Source organism: Microcaecilia unicolor, chromosome 6 (genome assembly GCF_901765095.1).
Source record: "Microcaecilia unicolor chromosome 6, aMicUni1.1, whole genome shotgun sequence".
In the NCBI taxonomy this organism is placed as follows: domain Eukaryota; kingdom Metazoa; phylum Chordata; class Amphibia; order Gymnophiona; family Siphonopidae; genus Microcaecilia; species Microcaecilia unicolor.
Window position 1 is genome coordinate 2425027 of NC_044036.1, and position 27243 is coordinate 2452269.

A 27243-nucleotide genomic window follows, 5' to 3' on the forward strand; every position below is an offset into this window, starting at 1 on the left:
CATGAGGCAGATGTTTGTTAGTTGGATATCTTTACAATGTAGGATGTGGTCTTCAGGAAGCCAGTGAACCACATTGCCACTGCACCGCTGATTCCTATGTTGTCAAGCAGTGTCATTAGTGTGGTGTGGCCTACTAGGTCGAACACACTTGAAATGTCGAATTGTAATAGTAATACGTTTTGTTCTTGGCATATTATGCTTCTGAATTTTGTTATCAGGGTGATTATGACCATTTCAGTGCTGTTGTAGTCTGAAACATGATTGGGATTTATGAAGAATTGAGAATTTTGTCAAGTATTCCGTTAGTTGCTGTTACTAGACATTCCATCGTTTTGGTCAGTAGTGGTTTTGAGGCTACTGGTCTGTAATTTGCAATATCGCTGATCATGCTGGTAATGTTTATGGGGATAGATGCAAAGTACTATGTCACCTTTGTCTGTTGGAAATTGACCTCTTTCAAACATGTATGTGATGTGTTTGGTGAAGTACTTGATAAACCAGTCTGGTAGGTTTATCATCATGTTGTTGGGGCATTTGTCAAGTAGGTAGTACACATGCGCGCATTTTGTCAATAGTAACTTTACTGTGTCTAGTTGGAGTGGTTTGAACGTGGTCCATATTATGTCTGCTGCGGTGTGGTTCTCATGTGTTTCGTAGTCCTGTAGGTAATCTGTGACATTTATTTGTGCTTTTGCAAGGTTTGATCTTGTGTTTGTTATTTAGTTTTTGAAGTATTTTGCAAGCTCGTCTGCAGTTGGTGGTGTTTCAATTGTTGCCAATATGTTCTGGGTTTTCAGTAGTTTGTTCATGAGTTTGATTTTTTTCTTTTTTATTGGTCTGGTCGAGGTTCTTATATATGTACTGTAATGTTCTGATTTCACTTTCTTTACGCTGTTTGTGTATGTTCTTATGGCTTTTCTCCATATGGTTTTGTTTGCATCTGTTTTTTTTTTTGTTGTTGTTACATTTGTACCCCGCGCTTTCCCACTCATGGCAGGCTCAATGCGGCTTACATGGGGCAATGGAGGGTTAAGTGACTTGCCCAGAGACACAAGGAGCTGCCTGTGCCTGAAGTGGGAATCTAACTCAGTTCCTCAGTTCCCCAGGACTGAAGTGGGAATAGAACTCAGTTCCTCAGGACCAAAGTCCACCACTCTAATCACTAGGCCACTCCTATGCTCTTTCAAGTTTCCTACAGAGTTACTTCATGTGCAGTAGTCTGTCATTAAACCAGGGACGTGGTTGTTTTGTGATTTTTGTTTTGAGTGTTGCTATTTTGTTTAGTGTTTTTACTTGTTTCATTTCTGTTTCTCATGAAGTGTTTATTTTTGGGTGGTATTTCGTTGAGTTCATTTATTGTTGTTGTCCAGAATGTGTGGTTGTCTACTTTTCCTCTGGTTGTGAATGTGTGTTGGGTTCTTGGCTCTCTTTTCTTGCCATTTTCTTTCCATTATAGTGTGAAAGTGAGCTTGCTGTGGTCTGACCATGGTACCTCTTCCCATGTGTGGTTTGTGAATATGTGGTTGTTACTCATTGAGAATCTGTGGGCATGTCTAATTGGTGTCCTTTTGTGTGCAATGAGATTCCTTGTGCTGTTGCGAAGTTCCTTGGTTTATGAAGTTCATTAGTGTTCTGGTGTTTGTGTCATTTTGTTTTTCTAGATGCAGGTTTATGTCACCTATTATTAGGATATTTGGTTGATTGGTGCAGATGTTTGATACGAAATCCGTGAAATCAATTTGGGTGTTTGTCCAGCTTGGGTGTTTGTCCAGCTTCCTGGAGGGCAGTAGAATAATGTGATGCTTAGTTGGTCAGTTAGTGTTTTGCCGGTGATTTTGCATGCCAGGATTTCAAGTGTTGAGGATGTGTGTTTAGCAACAGGTTCTGCTGTGAAGAAGGATTTGTATATTATTGCAATGCCTCTGCCCCTTCTTTTGGTTCTGTTGATATGTATTATTATGTATCCTGGTGGGCATAGGTCTAATAGTGCAGGGTTGTCTTCAAGGCGCTGCCATGTTTCAGTTATGAGCAGCAGTCCGAGTTGTACCATTTCTATCCAATCTCTTAGTAATATTGTCTTATTTACTGCTGATCTTGCATTTATTTAACCTATTTGTATTGAGAAATACATGACGTGTTTAATGTTGATGTTTTTAACAGTTTGTAGTTGTCTGTGTGATCTGCCTATTTTGCTGTTGTGGCTTTGTTGGGTGTTGTTCATGTTTGGTTTCATGATGCTGGTTGTTTGTTTGGCCACTGCGTTGTTGTTTAGGTGGCAATTGGGCTCCTCCAGTTGTTGGAGTGGGCGTTTTCTTCCTGTGATGCGTACTGGTATTTTGTTCCATTCGGTTGGAGTTGTTGCTGGTACCCCATTATCCACATTGTTATTGTACAGTACAAGATCCATGCCCTTAGGTTGGCCATTTTGGGGGGGAGGGGGTTACTTCTGGCTTGGGGGTGTTTGTGGGTGAATATGTGTGTGTTTGGGCTCTGAGGTGCTTGTGTTTGTATGTTGCAGGGGGTTGTTTTTTTTTCTTTTACCTTGGCTGGGGGGTTTGCCTGCATCAGTGAGAATGATCACATAGAAGAGAGGTAGCTAGTACATAAAAACAATACCAACAGCAGCATCCATGCCTGATATAAAATTTTGACCTTTGCAGCTGCTTCTCTTTTTTTTTCACTATTCTTCTCATTTTATCATAGTCTCCTTTTTGAAAGTAAAATGCTAACGTATTGGATTTCCTGTGTGTACTTACTCCAAAGCCGATATCAAATCTGATCATATTATGATCACTGTTATCAAGCGACCTTAGAACCATTACCTCCTGCACCAGATCATGCGCTCCACTAAGGACTAGGTCCAGAATCTTTCCTCCTTTTGTTGGCTCCTATATCAGCTGCTCCAGTATTACTGTATGGAGGATGACTTCCTTCCACTCCCTTTGCCCCCAATCTGTGTGCGAAGGCCTAAACTGCTCCTCAAACTGTAGTGTTTCAGGGATCCAAGTTTCCAAACACCCACAGAGCTTGTCATCTAGTAAGGACTGCAGCAGGCCTACCAGGCACAGACTGTTATGGTGCAACCAGTTATCTACATCATCTACCTTCTGTTAAATGGCAGTCACCTTTTTTAGAGTATTCTCCTGCATTTGTGCCACCAAATGAGCCTGATCTTCCTGCACACTGGTTCGTTGTTGGTAAGCATCAAATTCAAGCCCAAAACTGTCTGGTCTCTCTTGGGCAGCCTCTATCCGACCATGCAGCTTTTGTAGCTTCTCATCTAGGACTGCCTCCACATTTGTGGTCACCTTGGAGGTGATCTCTGCAGTACATGTGGAGCTGATAGATTGAGGGGGCTAGATGAGGCCACCATCTTTGTTTCAGCTGGGCGTTGCTGGTCTTCATCTTTCTTCAGCCCTTTTGAGGCCATTAATGCTGCATATGACCACTGAAATCCAATAGCTCTCCCTATCAGTCTGAGTGAGAGAGCTATGGGATAAGAAAACCCAGTACCCTCAAAATTGTGAGTGGACGGAGTAATTAGGCTATTAGATGACAGGACCAGAGAAGCAGAACAATTCAGCTGCTACCCTTTCCCATGGCATCACATGACCTCCCTTTACCTTGAATTTATCTTTCTTTAATGATATGATTGTAAACTACTTAGCAGCAATATAGTGCGATTAGTGGTATATCAAGCTTTTGTAAGTAAATATAAGCCAATGCAACTAGTTCATTCTTTTCATTACCTTCACTGTACATCCTCTGTACTAGTTCCATGCCCTCAAACTCCACTAGCTTTAAACATTACTATTCTCACCACCAAGAGGATGTTCTATGCCTCCACCACCCTTCCTAAAAATATTCCAATATATTGCTCTTCAGTTTACCCCTTCAGATCCTAATATCATGACCTCTTGGTTACAGAAAAAGCAGATTCAAGATTCAAAGTCTGTGGGTCATTTAACTCATAGGCAACTTTTTTGTTGTTGTTACATTTGTACCCCGCGTTCCCACTCATGGCAGGCTCAATGCGGCTTACATATTGTATACAGGTACTTATTTGTACCTGGGCAATGGAGGGTTAAGTGACTTGCCCAGAGTCACAAGGAGCTGCCTGTGCCTGAAGTGGGAATCGAACTCAGTTCCCCAGGACCAAAGTCCACCACCCTAACCACTAGGCCACTCCTCCACTAAGTGAAACTTTCTAAGTGAAACTGCTAAAAATACTTACTTGCCCTTTGAAAATTAAAACACAAGATCTACAATTTTTCATCGAGGTGGGCTGTTTGAAAATTGACCATAATACCTTGTGCACATCTCATCGCTACCTCACTTGTTCCCTTAAATTTAATCTCTGTAGTACAGTCACCTCATATTCCTGGGAGAACTTCAATCCGTCATTGGCTTTTAACTGATCAATGTTGTCAGCCAGATCAGAGATAGGGATTGGAGGATGATCTCTCATGCCTGTCAGAAGAAAAAGATAGAGATGTTTAGCAACAGATGATATTCATAAGAAGTGAAAATACTCAGATCTGCAGAAGTACATGCAGATCCTAAGCAAGTATGGAAAGTCTGGTGGCAGGATGGGTGGCGATGACAGCATGCTGCAGTTTCACATTATACTCCCAAAGCAATAGTGCAGATATGGTGCAAGCCAGGTGAACATACTTACACATGACAGGAAGTCAACTGAACCCTATTAGGCCCTAACAACACAGAATCAAAACGAGAAAGAAATTGAGTAACTGGAAGGTGACAACTAGAGTTGTGATAGAGAGAGAAAGCAAAGTAAGGAGCTAGGAAGAGAAAGCACTGTGTAGAGGGCTGGAAAGAAACCATTTTAGGGCAGGAAAATAAGAGGGGAACCAGGAAGGACAAGCAAGGGAGGAACTAGAGACAGCGCCAATGTATGGGAATTAGGCACCCAAGGTGAACATTTATGTCTCCCTCCACCAATTAACTTTCAAGTCCCGAGTTCCCCCATTTGAGATTTTGATAAAGTAAACAATCATGAACACCCCAACATATTACCTCCTAGAATAATCCTTTAAAAATGTATAATATGGCATATTTTAAAATCTATTGCAACAAACTTTATAGCGAAAAAGGAAGGAAAAGCCTCAAAGTAGCTCAAAATCAAAATGAAGATTTAAGGAGCTGTATCAATCTGTATAGATCTCTACTTCATCACTGGCAATAACTTTCCCAAAGATTGTATGACTTCATTTGATCATTCAGAAGAAAAAGTCTTTACACTATATCAATGCTCTAGAAAAAGTGAAAACTACTTATCTCATGGCTCAAATGAAGACATCTGGTGGATATTTCGAACTCCAAACATTGCCCCTGGGCCAATGATGGCCAATGTTTCGCTAAGCTGCTTCAGAGTCTCAAGATGGCAAAATGGTTTTCAAAAGTGGCACTCAGCCATGAAAGGTAGATGTGGAGGTTTTCATGGCTCTTGAGTGCCGCTTTTGAATATCATTTTGCCATATGGGACGCTGAAGCAGCTTAGCAAAATGCTGGCCACCGTTGGCCCGGGGGCAATGTTTGAAGTTGGAAATATCCACCAGATGTCTTCATTTGAGCCAGAGATAAGTGGTTTTCACTTTTTCTAGAGCATTGATATAGTGTAAAGACTTTTTCTCCTGAATGATCAAATGAAGTCATACAACTTTTGGGAAGGTTTTTGCCAGTGATAAAGTAGAGATCTATACAGAGCGATATAGCTCTATAAATCTTCTTTTTGTTTTTGAGCTACTTTGAGGTTTTTCCTTCCTTTTTCACTATATGTTTGCTACAATATAGTTTCAACTGCTGATATTGCGTGGATTACTTTGGGTTTGTTGCTTATCACATTTGTAATTCCACACCCAGTTTGTGTTATTATAGTTGATCATATTTTTAAAAATTACATTTTTTCCCATGAGAGAAATTTCCAAAAGCCATCTATCCCAGCAAAAGATTATCTGAAAGCTTTTTGCTGCTCTTCAGAAGCTGATGCCCTAGCACCCTGTTTCCCAGGAGAAAATGTTTCTTCACCCAACGTGTAATTAAACTCTGGAATTCATTGCCGGAAAATGTGGTGAAGGCGGTTAGCTTAGCAGAGTTTAAAAAGGGGTTGGCCGTTTTGCTAAAGGACAAGTCCATAAACCACTACTAAACGGACTTGGAAAAATCCAAAATCCCAGGACTAACATGTATAGAATGTTTGTACGTTTGGGAAGCTTGCCAGGTGCCTTTGGCCTGGATTGGCCGCTGTCGTGGACAAGATGCTGGGCTCGATGAACCCTTGGTCTTTTCCCAGTATGGCATTACTTATGTACTTACTTATTTTGGTTGTGAATCCATGTTTCATTGATAAAGATGAGATTGAGGTTTTCTGAGGTGATCCAATCTGACATTGTTGTTGTTTTGTTGATTACGGATCTAGCATTAATGTCGCCTACCTGGATGTTTTGGTATGGGGCTTCTAGGTTTGCTGTTATGTGGATTTTTGTTAGTTGTCGTTCCTTGGGTAATGTGTGTTTGTTGTGGTCTTTCCTCTCGTTTTGTTGGTGATGCCCATGTTTAGATAGTTTTCCTTTAGTGTGATAAGAGTCAGTTTGGTGGTGTGTGGAATGTTTGATCAGTCTTTGGTGATTTTGTAGGGTGGGTATGAAGTAATGTTCTATGAGTGGGATAGATAGTGCTAGGTGGATCAGTGAAAGGGAGTAGATTACCAGAAGTATTTTGATTGTGTTCATTTTCAGGAGCATCACAGTGCTGTAATGGAGCAAAAGAAATCTTTAGTGGTAACACTTGTGCGGGTGGATGCTTCTGTGTCACCTGACGAAGTCTGCCTGAGCCTACTGTGAACCATCTGTTCTTATGTGGTTTTATTCTTTGAGGCAGTGGTGAGAAGTTATTATTCTGTGCAGTCCTAGAAGCTGCTTTAATTACATCCAATTCTTGCATTACTTTACTGAGCTCTTGTTTTAAGCTGGATAGCTGAGGACAGATAGGACACGCTTTAAGTCTCCAGATGATTGGCCTTGAAACAAAAGCACCACAATTATTGCAGAGAATAAAAGTCATCCTGATTGGTTGAAATGGGTATGAACAGGTGTACTATGTTGGGGTTAACAGTCTGCAAGACTGCCTGTGTATGATTGAGGAGTAAAGTTAATGAGGTTTGGTTTATCTATAAATGATTGGAAAACCCTGGGGTGGGTGGGATTATCAAGCCCAGCATCCTGTTTCCAAAAGAGGTCAATCCAGGTCACACGTACCTGTTAAGAGCCCAAAACAGTACAATACATTTTATACTGATTATTCTAGAAATAAGAAGTGGATTTTCCCCAAGTCCATTTTAATAATGGTCTATGGACTTTTACTTTAGGGAGCCATCCAAACCTTTTTTGAACCTTGCCAAGCTAACCACTTTTACTACATTCTCTAGCAATGAATTCCAGAGCTTAATTACACGTTGAGTGAAGAAATATTTTCTCTGATTCGTTTTAAATGTACTACTTTGTAGCTTAATTGCGTGATCCCTAGTATTTCTGGAAAGAGTAAACAAGCGATTCGCAACTACCCATTCCAATCCACTCACTATTTTATACATTTTTATTTTATTTTTGTTACATTTGTACCCCGCGCTTTCCCACTCATGGCAGGCTCAATGCGGCTTACATATTGTATACAGGTACTTATTTGTACCTGGGGCAATGGAGGGTTAAGTGACTTGCCCAGAGTCACAAGGAGCTGCCTGTGCCTGAAGTGGGAATCGAACTCAGTTCCTCAGGACCAAAGTCCATCACCCTAACCACTAGGCCACTCCTCCACTGCTCTATCATATCTCCTCTTTCATAGCTCCCCTCGGGATCCAAGATGGCCGCACTCTGCTAGGACGCTCTGAACCTCGCTCTTGAAATGCCCAAACGCAGAGGGAGAGTAGCGGGCAGAGCTTCCCCGCTCCCGGTCCCCTTTACCTGGTCCTACTGACCACTTCATGAGGCCAAGGGCAATTGTACAGGAAGGCGGAACACCTCCGGTAGGGAACACCGGCGAACGGGAGATTTTGGCTTCCCCTGGTTTAGAAACCACTTTGAGTCTCGCAGTGCGAACTCCACCCCCTCAATCGCTCAGCGCAAGCTCCTTCCTCTTTGACCCTACAGGGTCCCCCTTGGAAGAAGGTAAGGGCCCAGAAAAACGTTGGGGTGAAGCGTCATTTTCATCTGAGGAAGGAATGCAGGGCAATCTGCCCACAGAACCGGTGCAGATTGAAGGGACAGGAACTGAGAGATGGAGTGAAGATTATCAGCAGTCTTCAGCAAGGTTTGAATTACCTAAAGAGCTAGCGGTCAAACCAAAGGAAGTAACCCTAGATGTATTGTGGGACTTAATGTCTAATAATAAGCAGACTAATGAGGTTTTACCGAAAGTAAAACGTATTGAAATTGACTTACAAAAAAAGGGGGAAGAGGTTAAAGCTTTAAACGAAAAAGTTGAAAAAATTGACCAAAGGATTATGAAAATGGAAATGCTGCAAACCACGATGTTAAAAGATGTGACAAATCTCAGACAAAAAATGGAGGTGTTTGATAACTTTACTAAAAATCATAACCTGAGATGTGTCAACTTTCCAAAGACACAAAATGTTCTTCCTCTGGATATGTTGAAATGTTATTCTTGTGAAGTTTTGAATATTTTGGGAAAGGACTTCCCACCTTTTTCCCAAGTATATTATGTCCCAGAGAAGAACTTAAATCAAGAGATTGAAAAACCGTTGGATGTTTCTCTTTTGCTTGAGACCTCTGACTCTCATTTAGCGACGGCCGCTACATTGGTGGGGACTGTCACATTAATGCCTGATAACAATTGGATTTTCCGTCTTTTTTTCCGGAATAAGGAGAAACCCTTTTTGGGTTTCAAAGTAATGTTATTTCCTGATGTCTCGAAAGAGACACGACGACAGAGAAAACAATTTTTGCTCCTTAAGTCGGAAATTCTGCACCTGGGGGTACCTTTTTTTTAAGATACCCCTGCAAGTGCATAGTAAGGCTGGGGGGTAAGAAGTATGTGTTTACTGAACCTGCTCATGTATCACTTATAACCTCAGTTAAACTGGAGAAGCATTAAAGAAGGTGTATAACTTCTTAGCAGAGGAATAATTACCCTATTTTTTTACTCCTTTGTTATAGTTCTCCCCTAGATTTCCTAAAACCTTGGATCTCAATTTATGGACTTGAGTGTCTTAGAACTTTGAAAGTGTAATGATTTATTTACTCTTTTCTTTATCTTGATTATGTAAAATTTCCTAATTAACTGACACTTTCTTAAGCAAGAAGTTTATTGTAAATATTGATTAAATGAATTAAAAAAAAAATTTTTTTTAATCTTCCCTCAGCCATTACTACTACTACTACTACTATTTAGCATTTCTATAGCGCTACAAGGCATACGCAGCGCTGTACAAACATAGAAGAATCTTTTCTCGAAGCCGAAGAGCGCTAGCCGCTTTAGCCTTTCCTCATCAGGAAGTCCTCCCATCCTCTTTAACATTTTCTTAATTCCAATGTATCATTTTTTGAGATGCGGTGACCAGAACTGCACACAATGTTTGAGGTGTGGACGCACCATGGAGCGGTAAAAAGGTGCACTAACTCGGATTTTAACTGCACCTTAGTAGAAGGGCCCCTCATTTAGGCAGTAGTATTGGTATCTTCATTTGTCATTGTCTTAACAACCCATATTTTTGTGTATTCTATTGCTTTATGTTTTTATTTGTTCCTGAATAAGAAAATGTGATAATATAGACAGTGCAGGACATGTCTATTGTCACCAGGGAGAGCACGCCTGGTACAATCAAGAAACAAATGTCTACCAGCAACTTCAATCTTAAGGCTTTTATTCCATGCAGGTTTCTAGTAGACCTGATACACGGTTCCAACAGCAGCATTCACCTTCAATCTTAAACACATGTAAGCCACCTGAAAGTGTGTGGCAAATAGTCCCCTTTAAGCAGTAGGCTATCAGCACATACCAGGATTCAATACAGGCTCACAGTCAGCTCCAGTCTGGGCTCTTTATCCAGTGCACAATAAACAGTAGTTCAATTCCCAAGACAAACAGTTCAATCAGTTCATCATCCCAGTTAAATCACAAAGCTGCCTTTACCTTCAGGAGGTTTCAATACTTTAGGGACTTCCTCACACCCAATGGATTTCAACCTGCTTCAGTACTTTAGGGACCTCTCTTGCCCAAGGATTTTCAGCCTGCAACTGCTTCTCTCCTCCTGAACTGAACTCCTGAGACTCCTTCCCACTTGCCTAATCAATCCCTGGCTTCTGCTCTCACAACCAATCATTCTCCTTCCATTAGCTTCCCCCACACCCATAGCAGCTGAGTTAAACATTAGACTAATGAGCTCCTGCACACTGGGTTTCCTATCTCACTTTCCCCCTAGTGGCAGCCAATCTACACGTCCTGCCAGTTTACACCCATGTCTTCCCCCATTACAGCTAGGAGTCCCGTCCGGGTTCCTCATCTCACCCCCTGGCTCCTTGCCTGCAATGCCTTCTGGGACTTGTATTTCAAACTGACACTGCCTTAACCCAACCATCCTGGATGTGACTTTATCACACTATTTAAATAAAAAATGTTTAATACCTAAATACTGAGGGAAATTCAGACCATTACAGTGGTCTGATTAGACCATCGTTTGATCTTCTTGAATTGTGTTGAAATATTTAGATAATGGGTAAGTGGTATTTTGATCTTGTTACGACATATCAAGTTAATTTGACTTAGTGCACCCATGGGCTATTACTGGGTTGATGTGAAACAATAGGTATCATAGGAACAGTGCTAGAACGTATTAGGACTTTTTTTTTCTTCTTAACAGTAAGGTATTTTATAATGAAGGTGAAAGGATCATCTTCCCTTTATGTAGCTGAATCTGGAGTAATGCATGGGTCATTTGAACAGTAAATTAGTTAGTACTTTGTGCCAATACTGTGGTTGTTGTGCTCATTCCTGTGCTTTTTTCCTTTGCAGGTCTTGCCCCAACTCCGTTCCGTCTCACCTGCTTGCCTCTGATTCCCTGCCGAGTTACAACGAAGGTGACGTCACTCCCCAGCGCTTATTTCTTCAATCAACCCTATAGGCACTTATTTAGTTTGTGCTCTGTATTGATGCTGTGGTGGTTGTGCTCATCCTTGTGCTTCCTTCCCTTTACAGGTATTGTCACAACTCTGCTCCTTCTCACCTGATTGCCTCTGATTCCCTGCTGATTTCCACTGAAGGTGACGTCATTCCCTGGTGCTTATTTCTTCAATCAAGTCTCTAGGTACTTGTGCTGGGGGCACATGAAGGAGTGTGACCAAGGAGCAGGTCATGCTCCTTGGGCAGCAGTGCTTGCTTTTACTGCTCCACTTTTTTGTCCTCTCGGCTGCCTCGTGTTTCATCCTTCTCCATCCGGCCTCCCCTCCTGGTGTCGTGTGCAATGCAACCATCCCTGTTCTCATCCCCCAGCCTTTCTGTCCTCTGCCGGCCCATAGCTGTCTCGCTTCTCTCCCTCTTTTGTCCAACCCCTTCTCCCCCACCTCAAAGCAGTGTCCCCTCACCCCTTGGCCTTCTTAATGTTTGCTCTCTTCGCCACAAAGGGTCTATTGTACCTGATCTCATTCTGCAACATTCCCTTGATGTGTTTTCATCATAGAGATGTGGCTTCTTCCAGGTGATACCAGGACTCTCCTTGAAACTTGCCCTTCCGGTTTTCTCTCCATTCACATCCCCCATCCCTCTCATCGTGGCAGGAGAGTTGCCTGTATTTTTTCCTCCTCAGTCTCTGTATCTCAATGCTCTGTTAAACCTTTGATTATCTCCATGTCATTCTTCATGTCTCCCTTTTCCCCTCTTTTATCTTGCCCTTCTTTAACGCCCTATCCTCTGACCGCTCCTTCTCTAGAAGAACTCTTGGCACTCATGGATGAATGTTCTGCTTTTTTTTACCCTGTATTTCCTTTTGGAGATTTCAATCTCCCCTATTCTGCAGATTTTCCTTTCTCTTACTATTGGACGATCACAACACGTCACTTTCTTGACACTTTCAGATGGGAATCTTTTTGACCTTGTTTTTACCTCCTCTAAGTGGTCTCTCTTCAATTTTGCCTCTTCCCTCCTTCCATGGACAGATCATTATCTTCTTATATTCTCCCTTCCTGCTCCATCTCCCCACCTCCTTCACCCCCATGCCTCATTTCACGTTCCACTCTCTTACTGATACCTCTATCAATCACATCGCTACCACTCTTTTGTGTTTTTCTTTGACACCCCCTACTTCACCTACTAATGGGTCATGCAATCTGAATTCTGTGCTTCGTCAGCTGATCCAACTCTTACATTCCTGCCCTTGTGCCCCCTTTTCCCATGCCCCTTGGTTTTCTTATCCTCTTCACATGTTGAAATCTCAGTTGCACCATGCGGTGCAAATTTTGCTCTTCAACTTGCCTTTCTCGCTACCGGGCATGACTTCAGGAATACTGGGCTGCCACAAAGCTGGCTAAATGTAAGTACTTTTATCATTGTATTACACTAGCATCTAGCTGCCCCTAAGCCCTTTTTGTATTTTTTTTACCAGCTTTCTACTGCTGACACCCTTCCATCTTCCTATGACCCCCTCCTTGCTCTCGCTTTCTGTTCTTGCTGACACGTGGGCATCCAAGATTTCCCTCTGATGGTCTTCCCTTCCTCTGCCCCCTGGCCCCCCTCCTTCCATACCCTTCCCCCCTCCCAACCACTCCTGCCTACCCCATGTCCCTCTGGTCCTCTTTTAATTCTATCTCTGCTCTCTCAAGGTTTTACAATTACTTAACTCCACTTCTTCCTCCTTTGACCCCTGGCGTGCCTTTCTTATGAAACGTCTCATGCAGTCCCTTCTCCTTCCCCTCCTACAGGTCAGCCTCTCATTTGGGGTCATCCTCTGCCCTTGGAAACATGCCTTGGTTACCCCTCTTCTTTAAAACGTCTCATCTGGACCCCTCTCTTCCTGCCAATTTCTGGCCCATCTCCAATTTCTCCTTCCTTAGTAAGATCCTTGACAAGCTTGTTCTGTCTTGGCTAGAATCTTTTCTTGAGCAGACTAATGCTCTCCACCCACTTCAGGCTGGCTTTCAAGTTGAACACAGTACTGAGACCCTTCACAATACCATCTATGTTGCCTTGAATCAATATCGTTCTGTTGTCTTGTCTCCCTTGATCTATTCTCAGCCTTTGACTTGGTCAATCACTCCTTCAGCATCTTTTGGTATCTCTGGCACTGCTTTCTCATGGCTCTAAAATTCTCTCTCTGATCGATCCTTTCAACCTGCGCATTCTGATTCCCTTTCCCCAGTCTTCTCCTTATAGTTGGGCATTCCTCGGAGTTCCAACCTCGCCCTTGCTCTTTTTAACATTATTCTGGCATGATTCTCGACTGTCATTGAAGAACAAGGCTGCTTGCCCTTCTGCTATGCTGATGGCATTCAGATTCTTTATTCTTTACTGACCCTTCTGTCCCTCTCACTACCTTGAATTCCTGTCTCAGTTCTATCTCTGCATAGCTTAGGAATAACGGGCTCTTCCTTAACTCCTTGAAATACAAGTCCATTGTCTTCTCCAATCCCTCCTCTCCTTTGCCTCCCGCTCCCATTCTTAATAATACACTACTTAGATTTAGTGACTCCATTAAGATCGTAGGCATATACATATACATTTTTTTAATTCTAAACTTTCTTTTAAGATTCTGTGGACCCCTCTTCTCCTTCTTTGCTCTCAATCATATTCAGTCTGTTTGCCTCTCTCTCTTTCCTCACTCTATCTGCGCTCTTATTCTCGCTTTGGTGATCTCCCGTCTCAATTCTCATAATTCTTTTTATGCAAGCATCCCTCTCTCTTCTTTAAAACATCTTCAACTCATTAAATCGATATCAGTCAAACTTATTCACCGTGCATACCATCTTCAGCACTGGCTTCTCGTGTCCTCACGTATTTGCTTCAAGTTACTCATGTTAGTCTTTTAAATGCCGATCCCCCTCTGCAGCAGTCTACTTGAAAAAGCTCTTAACTCCTTATCTCCCTCCACGCTCTCTCTGCTCCCTTTCTGGCAACCTGCTCTGTGTTCCCTCCCCCTCCGTTCTTCATTGCATTTCTTAGTTCTACTTAGAAAAAATATCAGCTAAAGTAACCAAGTATATACATATATTTTCTTGATATGCAAAATGAATATGCAGAGAGATTTGTACACACTATCACCACTGCACGAATGCTCATTGCAGATATCCTGGAAAACCTGACAGGTTTGGAAACCACAGAGCTAAATGGCAGTACATTAATATGGATTTACAGTATGCTTCTGTCTAATTTAGTTTATGCTTTCAACACATTCTCTTCATTTACCTACAGATTTTCTCTTGTTTGTGTAGGTTTTCCAAGTACTATAGAAAGAACATGACTTACTAACATTCTCTCTCATAAGGGCAATGATTTCTACTGCCTCCAAATGGGATGGAGTTGTATTTGTCTACCAGCTGATGAACAGGAATGATTCAATGTTTCTGCTTTATCTGGTGATGTACTGAATCCTTTAACTTCAATTCATTGATTTTTTATATATCAACCCCCCAATATAAATACTGCCTAGTGTGGTTTACAACAAGTTAAAAACAATGTAACATACAGAACAAAATAAATTCTTCCTGCACAGATTATACACTCCCCTATAAAATCAATAAAAATACAAACTTTGCCATCTCTAACCTATCCCACCTCTATTTTTATAAATATAACATCGTTACAGAACACCCCATTATATTGTAGGAGTCCTTTTCTCAACAAATCACTAACTCCTACAGAATTACCATGTCTTCAGCAGTTTATGAATCTTTCATATAATTTTCCTTTAACCTCAACTCCGAAGACATGGAATTCCATAACTCAGGGCTCTTCACCAAAAAATTCCCAGACTAGACTCTTCCTCTTCATATCCCTAACTGTACGTGTAACCTAAAAACACGACAGCACATAAGAGCCAAATGGCTCATCCAGTCTGCCCATCCTCAGTTACCACTATCTCTTTCTTTCCGTAAGAGATCCAACATGCCTGTCCCACACTTTCTTAAATTCAGAAACACAGTCTTTGTCTCCACCATTTCCACTGGGAGGCTTCCACTTGTCCACCACCCGTTCTGTGAAAAAGTATTTCTTTAGATTACTTCTGAGCCTATAACCTCTTAACTTCATCCTATGCCCTCTCACTGCAGAGTTTTCCTTCATTTTAAAAAGGCTCACCTCCAGTACATTAATGCCACAGAGGTATTTAAAGGTCTCTTATCATATCCCCTCTCTCCCGTATTTTTTCCAGAGTATACATACTGAGGTCTATAAGTCTGTCCCTATACAAGGAATTCTGAGATGACCTTAATGTCTCCCCAGCTGGTACCATTTAATTGTTCCAGCCAAATAAATAGCATCATCCTATCTCAAAGTTTGATGAAACAGTATCAGGAACTCAAACTGAATCTGAGCTAATGAAGAGCATGCCACAATGGTTTAAGCGAAATTATTCACTTGTAGCAGATGTTCTCCAAGGGCAGTAACATTAGCAAAATCCGTCCCTTCATCTCTGAGCACTCTGTCAGAACCCTTATCCACACTCTTATCACCTCTCGTCTTGATTATTGTAACCTGCTTCTCACCAGTCTCCCTCTTAGCCATCTCTCTCCTCTTCAATCAGTCCAAAACTCTGCTGCGCGACTCATCTTCCGCCAAAGTCAATATGCTCACATTAGCCCCTCCTTAAGTCACTTCACTGGCTCCCTATCCGTTTCCGTATTCAGTTCAAGTTTCTCTTATTGACCTATAAGTGTATTCACTCTGTCGCTCTCCAGTACCTCTCCACTCTCGTCTCTCCCTACGCCCCCCCTCGGGTACTCCGCTCTGTAGATAAATCTCTCTTATCTGTCCCCTTCTCCTCTACTGCTAATTCTAGACTCCGTTCCTTTTGTCTTGCTGCACCTCACGCCTGGAATAGACTTCCCGAGCCTGTGCATCTAGCCCCGTCCTTGGCCGTTTTCAAGTCCAAACTTAAAGCCCACCTCTTTACCACTGCTTTTGACCCCTAACCACTACTCGCTTGCCCTGTCCTTTATCCTCACCTATTTATTCCCTTACCCTTAATCGTTCTGTTTGCCTGTCTTATCTAGATTGTAAGCTCTTTGAGCAGGGACTTTTTTATGTATGGTGTACAGCGCTGCGTATGCCTTGTAGCGCTATAGAAATGATAAATAGTAGTAGTAGTAGTAGTAGACAGTAGGATGCATATTCATACTGATGGGTGATATCACTAATTGAGACCCAAGCAGAGATGAGCTTTTGGAGGCATGCCACTGCACATGTGTGTGACTTTCCACCAGCCATTACTGCGTGGGACCTAAACCAGTCTAATACTGAAGCTGGATAGAATTCAACTCCAAAGGTCTAGGGAAAAATCTTGGCAGAACAATTTAAGGAACTCTGACACTACTTTAAGATGGAACTTCAGATGTGTATGCAGCACTACTCTGCTGTGATGAAATTTTGCAAAAGATTTATATGCTCAAATGACTGCCGTACTTCAGATGATAGGTGTCAAGTGGCTCAAAGGTAAAACAATGTTCAGATCCCATGACACTGTGGAGGTATTAGTAACATCAAGCCCCTCATGAGGCAAACAACTAAAGGTTGAACAGAGATGGACTTACCCTCTACACAGTGATGATAAACTCCAATTGCACTGAAGTGAATCCTTAAAGAATTGGTGTTTACACCACACTCTGAGAAGTGTAGAAGGTATTCAAGCAGTTTTTATATAGGATATAAAAAAGGATCTATGGCTTTGCCCTCACACTAGATAGAAAATGTCTCCCACTTGAATCTATACGACATTCTAGTAGAATCTCACCTAGAAGTGAGCAAAACTGGAAGACACCCTCTTGAAAACACAAGGAATCAATCTGTAGCCTCTCAACTTCCAAGCCATGAGGGCTAGGGATTGAAGGCTGAGATACAACAGGGACCCCACATTCTGCGTGCTGAGAAGTATGCTAGTTTCCATGGATCCTGGCAAGCTAGTTACAGGAGCAGGAGAAATCATATTTGTCTCAGCCAAAATGGGACGACAAGTATTATGGTTCCTCTGACTTGCTTGAGTTTCAGAAGAGTTATCACTATGAAAAGTACTGGAGAATATTTGTAAAGACCAGCCTTCCTCCAACAGAGGAGGAAGGCACATGAGGCAAATCTGCTGTAATATCCCAGTCTGGAACAGTGCTAGTGGATTTTACCACTCACTTGAAAAAGCAAAGAGGTCTAAATATGTAGAGCGTTGCATATGTCTAGTAGCGCTATAGAAATGATTAGTAGTAGTAGTGAGGGGGTGACCTACGCTTGGAAGATCTTATGGGCTATGCCCATGTTTGTGATGTTGCATGACCTGATTCAGCCTGTCTCCCAGACAATTGTTCTTCCTTGCTAGATAAGTTGCTCCAAGAACCATCCTTTGGGAGGTCACCCACCATCACATTCTGACTACTTCCTGACACAGGAGGTACCAAACGCCTGTGCCTTCCTGCTTGTTGACATAATATACTACAACCTGATTGTCTGTTTGGATCAGGAGGTTGATCTGGTGTTGTCTCTTTTGAGCAGACCATGAACCCTGCATATGTAGACCATCTACATAAACTCCCCAGCCTAGGTTGGACACATCCGCTGTCAATGTCCTATGGGGTGGAGGAATTTGGAACAGTAGTCCCCCGGCCAAATTTCTGCATATGAGCCACCAAGACAGATAGTTGAGGGAAGTGGTGACAGTGATGACATCTGCTATGTTCTTCGTGGCTTGTAACCACTGGGGAAGCAAAAATCCACTGGGTTGTTCTCAACTGAAGGTGTTTCAGAGGTGTGATGTGGACAGCTGAGGCTATGTGGCCTAGCAATCTCAACATCTGCCAAGCTGATACCTGCCGTAGCACCATGGAAATAAGGGCTTCCATGTGCTGGTCTGGGAAAAAGGCTGTGGCCCGAGTCTTCTCTGATAACTCCATTTTGAACAGGTGGGACTTGCGTTAGTTGATGATGAAACCAAATAGCTCCAGTACCCAAATAGTTCTACTCAAGGATTCTTGTGCCCTTTCTTTTGATGAGCTTTTTACCAGCCAATCGTCTAGGTAGGGAAACAGGTGAACTTCTAGTCTGTGTAGAGACACTGCTACTACTTGCTAGGCATTTTGTAAAGACCCTTGGAACTGACATGAGGCCAAATGACAGGATGTAGTAATGGTAGTGGTGTTTCCCTACTCGAAATCTGAGATACTTCCTGGGGCTGGGATATATTTGTATGTGGATATAGGCATCCTTTAAGCCCAGAGAGCAATTTTTATTCTTGAATCATGGTAAATAGTTTGCACAGGGAATTTGTTCAGAGCCTTAACGTCTATAATGGGATGGAATGCCCCTGTTTTCTTTGTGACCAGTAAGTACTTGGAATAAAATCCTTTCCCTTTCTCTCCTTGGTGGAACGGGTTCGATCATTTTGGTCTGCAAAAAGGAAGACAGTTGCTTTGTAAACAACTCCCGGTGTTCACAGTTTAACTTTGATGCTGTCTGTGGGAAACTTGGTAACCTAGTTTCCAATTGCAGAGTGTAGCCTATGCAGACTATTTTGAGTACCAACTGGTTTAAGGTTATAAAGGGGCCACCTTTCTTGGAAAAACTCAGTCTCCCTCCTACCAGTAGGTCATCCAGCATGATTACTTTTATGGTTGCACTGTTCTTCTGTAGCCAGTCAAAAGCTTGTCCCTTGCTTAGACTGGGGAGCTGGCTGCAACTTCTGAGCCCTCTGCTGCCATGGGTAGGAGCAAGAACTCTAGGATTGATGAGAGGGTGGAGGAAGCCTATGCCTTTGAGAATAGAAGGAGGAGGCTGAGCCAGTACTAGGTCGGGACAGTGACTTGATGGTATCAGTATGCATTTTGATAAGGTCAGCAAGACAGCGCAGTGGAGTAGCCTAGTGGTTAGTGCAGCAGACTTTGATCCTGGGGAACTAGGTTTGATTCCCACTGCAGCTCCTTGTGACTCTGGGTAAGTCACTTAACCCTCCATTGCCCCAGGTACAAATAAAGTACCTGAATATACTATGTAAACCACTTTGAATGTAATTGCAAAAAAACACAGAAAGGCGATATATCAAGTTCCATTCTCTTTCCCCTATCCCTCCTCCACCTTGTGACCAAAAAGGTTGTTTCCCCAGCATGGAACATCCACCAGCTTTTCTTCAACTGCTGATTCCAGGTCTGAGGTACATAGCCAGGTAAGTCTGCACATCCCAATGCCCTGGATGACACATGGAAAGCATCATAGTTTGCCCGAGCCATGTGTTTTTTGCACTCCTGCTGCTTTGCTTGGATACTAGCTAGTGAAATTCTGCAGCCTTTTCTTGTGGTATTGTGTCTGTCAACTCTGCTCCATCAGTGACCACCAGTGTGAATATAGCCATCCTGTTTGGCCTCGGAGAAATCCTTTGTCTTTATCAACATCCTAAATTATTCTAGTAGCCATGGAGGCGTATTTTCAAAGCACTTAGAAACCTATGGAACTTTGTAAGTCTAAGTGCTTTGAAAATGAGACCCACAACATGTGTTATGTAGCACAGAAGACACTTGCAACTCACTATGGAAAGACCCAAATCCATTACTTTATTAGCCTCTACCATTTCCTCACCCTTTATTTTCCCATCTCAAAGGAGGCAACAATTTACTCTTTCCAGTGATCTACAAAACATCTGTCTTTACTTTGTTCAAGATGAAACCATTATTTTCTAGCCATTGCACTAAAACCACCAACTTCTGATTAATTTCTACTTGCTTCTTCTAAATATTACCTCACATGGAAAATAAAACTAACATGTCATCTGAAAAAAAGGTAACCCATCGTATCCCCAAGAGGACATAAAAAGGAAGAGCTCACTGGAACACACACCAGACCATGCCCCACCTCACTTCTTCTGTATTGCTCTAGTTATTTGGTGACCATCTTCTAAGAATTATATTAAAGATAAAGACAAGCTCGAGAAACCCTAGCTGCTTCTTCTGCTGCCTATACTCTGTTTCAAATTTTGCCTGTTTGATGGCTCATGACCAAGTTTTATATTCAGATGTGAAAATTCAGCCAAACCAATGTGTGGCAAGTGAGAAATGATAATAACGAAAGACAAAAATGACAGATGGGAAAGAGAGCGTGAGAGAGTTGACTACATAACAGGAGGATTTCAAACTAACTTGAAATATTCGGACAACTGGGGACACTGGAACCTGCAAAGAAAACAAATGAGGCAAGAAGAAGAAAATGTCATTAGCCTTTAACAGTGATCACAGAGGGAGTACAGTAGTGTGCTCTACTGTTATTTAAGACAGTGTAGAAAGCATGGCTCCTATTGATCATTAGCATGGAGAAAGCCTGCATGTTCTGGGCTATGGGAAAGAAAGTGAAGGTTGAGTTATTACTAACACCACACTAATGGTGCTCATTCTAACTGTACATGGGAGCAGGGAGGAAATTAAAACAAATTATCAGTTTCCCTTCAGCAAGGGATTCTTCAGTTCTATACCTTAACATAAGAACATAAGCATTGCCTAATGGGTGCAGAAAGGTCTTGGAAGAATCAGACTATCTAGCTCCAGAAAAGACAAAAGCTGGATTGGATGAGGAACAGGGGTTGAAAAAGCAGGATGAAGGAACCTTTTAAAAATATAATAATAATAACTAGACGACATATGTGGACCAATAGGAAAGGAGCTAATCTGTGTTAACAGGCAGGAATAAGCAAATACTGGAGCCAGCAAAGTTTAGGAGAGGTAGGGGTGCAAGACAGGGGCACCTTTCTCTAGAGCCAGAATTACTGGAGACCAGAGAAAGCACATTTAGGGGTGACTCTCTTCTCTGTACTGTAGGCTCCTGAATCATCTTCATCTGTCCATAGCACTATGCTCTCACCTGGAGTCTGGTAGGTGAGGCGTCTCATTTCCACAGGATCACTGGAATGTGCCAGCAGCGAATCCTTCAGACCTATGGACTGCTCATCTTTGGCAGACGGGGAACTGGTTCTTTTCCTACAAAAATATATAACCAGATGACAGAAAACAAAATGTTGAGAAAATAGACCACATATGTCACAAACACATTCAGAGGAGGACAGAAGACCTAATGAGCCACATTGAGCCTACAAATAGGTGGGAAAATGTGGGATATAAATGTAACAAATAATAAATAATAATAATAATAATGCTCTTAGCAGGACCAGATCCCTCACAGCCATCATGAAAGAAAAAAGCTATGGCACCCTCACAAGGCCCCAGAAAGATCACAGTTAGGACCTTCTCACAGGCACCCATAGAACAGCATAAAGAACACCCTTTAAAAGTCATAGAACTGCTTGCCAGTGCCCAAAGAGAACATGACCACATGGGCTTTATAGGCACCAACAATGGCAGGGTCAGGGGTGCCCCATTTCAGAAATCTATAATTAACTGAATGGAGTGGGTTTTTTATTCATAGGAACTGAACAGCATAATACAGATTCAGGAACAAATGATTTTAGCATGGCTTCTCCACCAAGATACACTACACACATCATTAATGAATCTTTGATTCAAACTTGACCCAGATAGCAGCGTGGAATCCTTATGGATAGAAAATTCATGTGTGAAGGGAAGGGTTGTATTATCATCTGCCAGGACAGAATGAACAGACAAATGAAGAAATGTTCACAGAAATTAGGAAAGTTGGCAAATTGGGCAACAGTATAATAATGGGTGATTTCAATTACCCCAATATTGACTGAATAAAAGTTACATTAAGAAGGAAAAATTCCTAGACGTAATAAATGACTGCAAATGGTCCAGGAACTGACATGAGGGGGAGCTATTTTAGATCTAGTCCTTAGTGGAATACAGGGCATAGTAGCAGAGGTAATGGTGGTGTGTTTCCTGGGAAACAGTGATCATGACATGATCAAATCTGATCTAATATCTGGAGAACCCAGTCCTCGGGACAAACCTAGCCAGTCAAGTTTCCAGGATACCCACAATCAATATATCATGAGATAAATTTGAATGCACTACCTCCATATGCAAATCTATTTATTTATTTTTATTTTTGTTACATTTGTACCCCGCGCTTTCCCACTCATGGCAGGCTGAATGCGGCATACATGGGGCAATGGAGGGTTAAGTGACTTGCCCAGAGTCACAAGGAGCTGCCTGTGCCTGAAGTGGGAATCGAACTCAGTTCCTCAGTTCCCCAGGACCAAAGTCCACCACCCTAACCACTAGGCCACTCCTCCACATATTCATTGTGGGTATTCTGAAAATCTGACTAGCTAGGTGTGTCCCGAGGACTGGGTTGAGAATCCCTGAACTCACAAAGAAAATATACTGGGCAGCCTTTCATTTTTTTAAAGCACGACTATGATAAAATGAGGGAAATGGTTAAAAAGGTTAGGCTTTTAAACTAGGCATGAATGTTGCTTAAAATATCATCTTGGAAGCCCAGACCATGTATTTACAAAGATGGAAAGAAGAGCAAACAACAGTCAGCATGGATAAAAGGTGAAGTGAAAGAGGCTATTAGAGCCAAAAGAACATCATTCTAAGAATAGAAAAAGGACCCGAATGAAGAAAATAAGAAGTAACACTTGATTTAGAGTTTCTTCACCCTTTGAGCTCTACATTAGGGGCTGAAGATCCCTATGAGTGTAATCTTATAAGGACTATAGGCAGCTGCATAGGTGGAGTGTTTCTCCAATTTACATTTTAAAATTCTGAACCCTGAAATAGGCACTATGTTGGGCTCATGGACTAATATAAAAAGTATTTTGGACTTAGTGTTTCCACTCACTATAAGGTTGTTTTGATTCATTAAATGATTTTAAGGCACAGCTACTGGCTCATCACTGCTGCTTTATTTTCGTGACACAATTGGATTGCAACTTCTGGACCTTTTGTTTTTTATGTGTTTTTTAAAAAAAGCCATCTTGGAAGCTCAGTCTATATGCATTCCACATATTTAAAAAGGTGGAGAGAGGAGCAAACAGCAGCCAGTATGGTTAAAAGGTAAATGAAAGAGGCTAATAGAGCCAAAAGAACATCCTTCTAAGAATGGAAAAAGGATCCAAAAGGATCTGAACGAAAATAGGAAGCAACACAACTGCTGGTAAGTTGAACGCAAAGCGGGGGGCGTGTCAAGATGGCGACACGCTGAGAGCTGCAGGTTAAGCGTTTTTGAGTTTGCTGAATAATATTTTCTTCTTTTACAATGCCTCATACAAAACGTAAGGGGACCGTCAAAGCAGTAGCCTCGACTGCTAAGACATCGTCCCCGTTGCAACAGACTCTTGAACACTATACCATAAGGCTGCCTATTCAACTTACCGAGAGGGACCCTGCGGCCGCTACGGGAGACGACACCCCTAGCGACCCAGGGCTTGAAGTATCACTCTCCCCTTCGGAGGTTTATCTGCCGCCGCTCCCTGAGGATCGCTTTCTCAGACAGGAACAGCCTGACCAGGAAGTGGTTGAATGTTCGCTCCCGGATCTAGGAACAGAAGAAGCGAATCCTACAGGAGGCCTGGATTCGGAGAAATCTCGGACTTTGAAATCCAAGTCAGTGCCGGTTACTCTGGAGAGCATATGGGAAGCTCTCCCAGAGAGTGGAAACGACGGTCACCAGGTCATCTAACGAAATAACGACTCTAGTAAGTACTGTTGAAAATCCTAAAGTAGCTTTCAATACTACAAAGCAGGAAACTACAGAACAGTTAATTGCTCTTAAACAAGACGGTTCTAAATTGCAAGAAATTTCTACAACAGTTATAAAAGATAATCTTTCCATTCATCGTAGGTTGGAGCAGATTGAAAATTATAATCGTAGGTTGAACCTACAATTTTTAAATTTTCCTAAAGAAATGGGGGTAACTCCATATGATGCCTTTAAATTGTACCTACAAGAAATTTTGAAATTTACCTCTGAAACTATGCCTCCGTTAAATAAAATATACTATATACAAACAAAAAAAACACCAGAAAATCTCCTCCAAGCTATCCCACAGGAACATCAAGAAGAGGAAGGATTGAATATTTCTGAGATTTTAGAAACGACTCTAAGTGAGGACTCTGAAAGAACAACATTAATAGTTTCATTCATAGCTGGAGCTTCGCAGATTTGTCAGGAAGTACTGTAGGCTGGACGTGTGCCCTAATTATTTACTCCAATGTGCCCCTGCCTGCTTCCTAGATGACTTGACGCTGCATCTCAACTTTATGCTTGATAATGGCAAGTTCCCTGTAAGCTATGGTAACATCTTACTCACCCCAAAGATGCAAAGAAGAAGAGTAGTAATTTGTCTAACTACCGACCAATAGCATCTATTCCCCTTTTCGTCAAACTTATGGAGAGTTTGGTGAATAAACAACTAAATGAGCACTTAGACAAGTTCAATATTCTGCACACCCCACAGTCGGGATTTCGACCGCTCCACAGTACTGAGACTGTGCTTGTCACTCTCTAATCCAACTTTAAGAAGGAACTAGCTGTAGGGAAAAGTATTTTGCTCTTACAGTTCGACATGGTGCACCATGGCATCCTGCTGTGGCTCCTAGATTATTTTGGTGCCTGTGGAAATGTATTAGCCTGGCTGAGAGGCTTTCTTACATCATGAACTTACCAAGTAAACACCAACTCTACCTTATCATCTCATTGGAAAGCAGACTGTGGAGTGCCACAGGGTTCCCCACTATCACCAACTCTCTTCAACATGATGTTGATTCCTTTGGCAACGGCTCTCTCCAAGCTGGGACTTAATCCATTTATCTATGCTGATGATATCACTATCTTCATCCCTTTTGAGAAAGACCTTAATGAAATAACCAGTAAGATTCGACAAGGCTTTAACACCATGCTCGACTTAGCCAACTCATTTCGATTCAAATTCAACACAGAGAAAACACATTGTTTGATCCTCTCCTCTCTCTATAAGAAATTCAGGCCTCCTACATTAATTACTCCTGAATTTGTCCTGTCAATTTCGGAGTCCCTAAAAATCTTGGGTGTCATAGTTGATAGATCATTGACATTGGAGTAGCATGTAAACTCTACAGTCAAGCAAATGTTCTTCTCCCTCTGGAACCTTAAGCATGTCCAGCCTTATTTCCCTAGAGAAGTATTCCACAACCTAGTCCAGTCCCTTGTTATAAGCCATCTTGATTACTGCAACAGCATCTACGAGGGATGCACAATCATACTCCTAAAAAAATTGCAAACTGCTCAGAACACAGCAGCTCGACTCATCTTCGGTAAATCGAGATTTGAATGTTCGAGACCACTGCATGAGAGGCTGCACTGGCTTCCTTAAGGACCGCATCGCTTTCAAGAGCTGCACATTGGTGCACAAAATCATCTATGGAGAAGCCCCTGCTTATATGGACACTCTCATTAAATTCCTGCAAGTCAGCCCGTTCATTCCTCAATCTCCACTACCCAGCTTTTAGTGGCCTGAAATATAAAACCGTCTATGCTTCCTCTTTCGCTTATCTCAGCACTCAATTCTGGAACAGGCTACCTTGAGTGGTTAAATTCACTCCTGATCACCCGACCTTCAAGAAGCGACTTAAGACCTTCTTCTTTGGTAGAGCATACGGCGTGAGCCCGCCTGGCGCCACATCCTTCGGAACCACGGCTAACATAGTAACAAATTGTCCCCTTCTCCTCTTTCCCTTTCCCTCTTCAGCTTTTCCTCTTTCCCTCTTACGACACTGAGGGCTAGATGCATCAACCAAACGTTAAAAAATCTAAATCGTAAACGTGCTTAACGAATTTGAAACAACGAAGAATGCACAAAAAAAACAGCTCAGAAATGTTCGGTGTGGTATTGAAAAATACAATGTATCAAGCGTTCGTTATCCCCGTCGTTAATTTGCTCCTTAAGCATGCGCAGAGCAGCCACAAACGTATTAAACCTACGTAGGTTGCTTACGTCAGACTGCGGCGTGCGAGGGGGGGATCCCGACCTGCAAGCCTTTTAGCTGTCTGATCTAGCAGAAGAGTGCAGTTGAGATAACTCTAAAAAGAACGACCCTCGTAAATCCCCTTTTGTAACAAAAGACCTCTTTGCAGCTTGTTTACAGTACTGGGAAAATTGGCTTTAGGGGATAGCAGAGAGTGTTAATTTTCAAAGCTGTGGGAGAAGGGGAGAGACAGGATTTTTAAGCTGCAGGGAGAAGCAGTACGTTTTGTTTTGTAATGATGCAGGGGAAAGCGGAGAGCCACGTGTTTGTATCTCAATTTTCTTTTTAAACATGCTGGCTTGGATTTTTATGGTGCAGGGGGCAGTGGGGAGATGATAGCTCAGGCCTTGACGAAAGGTCTGAGCACACGTAAAATTTCTGACGGTAAATGATTCGTTGCAATCATCGGTATGGTTAGTGCATTCCGAATTGTCCACATTTCAATGGTAGTTTCTCCTTTGCATTCCGTTTTCGTTAGCTGCTTGCTTCGTAGGAAAAAGGCCATTAATGCATGCAACGGTTAGGAATTTCCTTCGTTAAAGGGTTGTTAGAGGGTCGTTAAGGTTTAGTGCATCTAGCCCTGAATACTGTATTTTGAATTATTATTTGCTTCATGGACTATTGTATGCCACATTGAGCCTGCCCGTGGGTGGGAATATTGTGGGATATAAATGCCATAAATAGATACATTTTTCAACAAGACTTGGAAGCGGTGAAACGTATGTACTTTAAAAAAAATACAATCTCTGTTCCTGGGGAAAAAAGTGTGGATGTATTCTGATATTACTAAACAAACACAGGAGAGAAGGAAATTATTCCTTTCAATGAGATCTGATGTAGTAAAATTAGGGGCCTCCTTCTACTTAAATTACCCATGCAAATGTGTTATCAAATATGCTGGTTTAAAATATGCTTTTTACCAGCCGGAACAATTGAAGGCATTTATTAATTTGAAAACAATCGGTTAACCGTTAATTTCCATTAGAAGATAAACAAAAGTTTGTATTTGAATAGGGAAGCGTGTTAAGCAGATTTCCTCTGAGATATTGTACTTTTATTTGATTTTTTTCCTATCTGTATTGCTTGACAAGTGTAAAAACTTGTTTGATATTAAACA

The 27243-nt window shown here is 42.0% G+C and overlaps 1 protein-coding gene across 1 annotated transcript in view; it reads right to left on the reverse strand.

Moving 5' to 3' along the window:
- PTPRF (protein tyrosine phosphatase receptor type F) overlaps positions 1–27243 on the reverse strand; it is a 1045343-nt gene that overhangs the window by 222454 nt on the left and 795646 nt on the right. Inside the window, 2 exon segments of the mRNA XM_030205921.1 lie at positions 4373–4470; positions 21061–21176. Coding sequence (XP_030061781.1) covers positions 4373–4470; positions 21061–21176 — 214 coding nt within the window.